At 32.0% G+C, this 2,998-nt stretch overlaps 1 protein-coding gene across 1 annotated transcript; it reads right to left on the bottom strand.

Annotated features, from left to right (window-relative positions):
- Positions 1 to 292: 292 nt before the first annotated feature.
- On the bottom strand, positions 293 to 2,224 carry LOC148607318 (otolin-1-like). Its single transcript, XM_088545966.1, has 2 exons — positions 1,945 to 2,224; positions 293 to 1,255 (listed from the first exon to the last, which is right to left on the bottom strand). The coding sequence occupies exons 1-2, from the start codon at positions 2,132 to 2,134 to the stop codon at positions 837 to 839; spliced, it is 609 nt and encodes a 202-aa protein (XP_088402092.1). The 5' UTR covers positions 2,135 to 2,224; the 3' UTR covers positions 293 to 836.
- Positions 2,225 to 2,998: the final 774 nt, after the last annotated feature.

The following is a 2,998-nucleotide window of genomic DNA, read 5'->3' as shown; positions in this document are numbered from 1 at the left end:
AAAACAGAAATTATGATGTTTTCAAAAGTCGATTTTCCAAATATTAATTTCAGTCTGAAAGGAAAAAAAACCATTCCGCTTCACTAAACTCATAAACATTTGGGAGTTACCTTTAGTCACAGCGCAAAGTGGAACGATCACATAGAAAATCTAGCTACCTCGATTAGAAAGCATCTTAGTATTCTTCGAAAATTAAAATTTAAATCCTGTTTACTGAACACCAGAGATAAATTACCTACGTCTAAACATTTTTGTTACGGCCCAAGAAATTTAAATATATTGATAACTCAACTTTGTAAGTCTTCATCATTTTTACACTTTGATTTGCATAGAGTTAATATTATACAAAGTCCGTCGTGCCAATGTGTTCGTTCGTATGAAACTGCTCACCATTACTTTTTTGTATGACCTCTTTATAACAATGCAATTACTAAACTAATGAGCAACCTTACAGCGGGTTCTTGAATTTTGCAATATAGACCTACATCTACTTGTTAGTCGTCAAGAAAATCTATCAGAAAAAAAATATCAGGTTGTGTTGGTCCGTGTATATTCCTTCGATAAACGCACTTAAAGATTCCTTATCGCATAAACTGAGTAAGTACATATCACATCACATCACATCACATCACATCACATCTCAACACATTGCCTAATGTTATATTTATACTGTCTCGTCTTAACTTTGTAAAACTTAAATAACAATAGTGAATTAGTATGCGTTGACTTTATTGTAATTAGTACTATTTTAGGAGAAGACTTTGTTACTTTAATTTTGTCTGATCCATTTTCTTTATTACAAATAAAATTTATTTGAACTACGATGAAATCATTTTCTAATCTGGAACAATAAGCATTCCTAAGAAACCCGATTGTGGATAGTTAACGTGGCTGTACAAATAATGACCGGAACTAATACTAGAAGACCTTATCCAGGCGTGGTCTCCCGCATTCATTTTAGACAATGCCGTCATAGAACCCGACGGATGCCCACCACCACCGTTGTATTCCCCTGCGGATGAAATTACTTGGCTTTCTATCATTAACTCAGTGACGATATAAGGTGCACCACTACCAGAAACAGTCCACGAAAATAAATATGTTCCCGAAACAGGAGCAACGAAAACCCCGTCATATCTATCGTAGTGACCTCCTTCGTTAACGAGGACGGTTTCAAACACCACATTTGCGTGGACATTGTACGTATATGCCTTGCCTCTAATAATGGCATAGAACATCACATTCTTCTTTTTCTCTATAAAATCAAAGTTGAACATAAGTTTATTTTAGTTCAATTTTGAAGAGAGAGAGAGAGAGAGAGAGAGAGAGAGAGAGAGAGAGAGAGAGATTATCATATTGAGAGCTTCATTCAAAGACTTAATACCAAGTACATGAATTAAATACCATAACTTAACAATAAAAGCTAAAGAAATGACGCGAATATATAATGATGATATTATGCCATTTAATCGCACACTCAACACGTTGAATAAGTAAGAAACTACTTACAATTAAGAACTATCATGACGCATTTTTAGGTATTTGCTAATATTTTAATACGCGTAATGAGGTTTACTCTCTTTCTTCACTAAATTATTATGAATTTGCGACAAACAGGTCTTTTAAATCAAGAAATGAAATATATCCGGCTTAAAATTTACTCAAAACTGTCTTTAAAGAATTCTCATTGAGAAATTATTATATTTAAATTTATGTATAAACGTATCATATTTGCGTTGTTAATTTTCATGTAGTAAACTAATTCGTGGGTATCAGCTTTCGCTGTTTAAAAAAATAGCGCTTTAATGTAATTAAAACAAATAGTTGCATAGGTTTTGTTTCACACTTATTTGTTTACCGTGAAAATTACTTAAATCAATAAACCGCGAAAATTCATACGTATACGGTATATCGTTACGTATATATCTATATATTTATACGTACCTTTCTGTACAGTATTGTTCAAAGCCTGGACTTGAAGAGCCAAATCATTGACAATGTTCCTAATTTCTTCCAACCCTGTCTCGTTTTTTATGGTAAAGGCACCATTGCTCCGAAAAAAGCATATAAGAAATCCCAAAACACAAATTTGTGGTACTGACCAACGACAAATCATAATTTCCTCGACTGCCATCAAAATCTATACGTATCTTTTTTACTGGAGTTTCAAAATTATGTTTGGACGTAATAACTTGAACGTGACTAGAGATTTAAGTAGTTCCTGGTAGATTGAGGCTTATACTCAAAGTACAAAGAAAAGGTCTGTACTTGTATAAGAGCATCAATTAAGATTTTGGAGCACCCATTCTTAAAAGATTACTTAAAATATAGTCATATTATTCGACTGTAAGTATCACTTGTCTTGTATAATTGAAATAACCTTGCATCAAACAACTTTCCGTGGTTGGAATTCCTTTATGAATGTTCAAAACTAAGTTGTAAGTGGCAGATTGAATAAAACTATATGTCATATGTATATGCTAAACCAGGAATGAAAGTTTCATTATATCCCCGGTTTTCCAAGCGTGAGAAATTTAGTACGTCCGTCCGTTTGAACCCTCTTCGTTTCAGTGTTGCCTGCAACTATTTTAAGCTAATGACAAAAAAGACATTTAAAAAAATATCATTTAGGTTTATGCATTGTCAAACAAAACTGTCTACATCCAATAAATAAATTAAATGATAAATACTTAATTTATTATTTCATTCGCCGAAATACATATCTATTCATATTTAATTTCAACTGTGAAAAAGTAAATACTTCATTAGAAATAACGTCTTTTAAACCCATTGGCAATATCTATGTGTTACTATATTAATGATCTGATACCTGATATTAGTTTAAAACTACAATTTGAAATTCTGATGTAACAATTGGAAATAACCAAAATTCCCACTTAGCCTTTGCACTATTTTTTTACATGACTTATATATATTTTACAGCTATAATGAAATTGAAGAAATAAATCACGGAATCTCCAGTTTATCCTTGTTTTAT

This window comes from Perna viridis, chromosome 9 (genome assembly GCF_037379345.1).
Source record: "Perna viridis isolate PV_CMFRI_1.1 ecotype Kerala chromosome 9, ASM3737934v1, whole genome shotgun sequence".
NCBI lineage: Eukaryota > Metazoa > Mollusca > Bivalvia > Mytilida > Mytilidae > Perna > Perna viridis.
The sequence above is the reverse complement of the archived record's forward strand: the minus strand, read 5'-3'. Positions and strand labels throughout refer to the sequence as shown.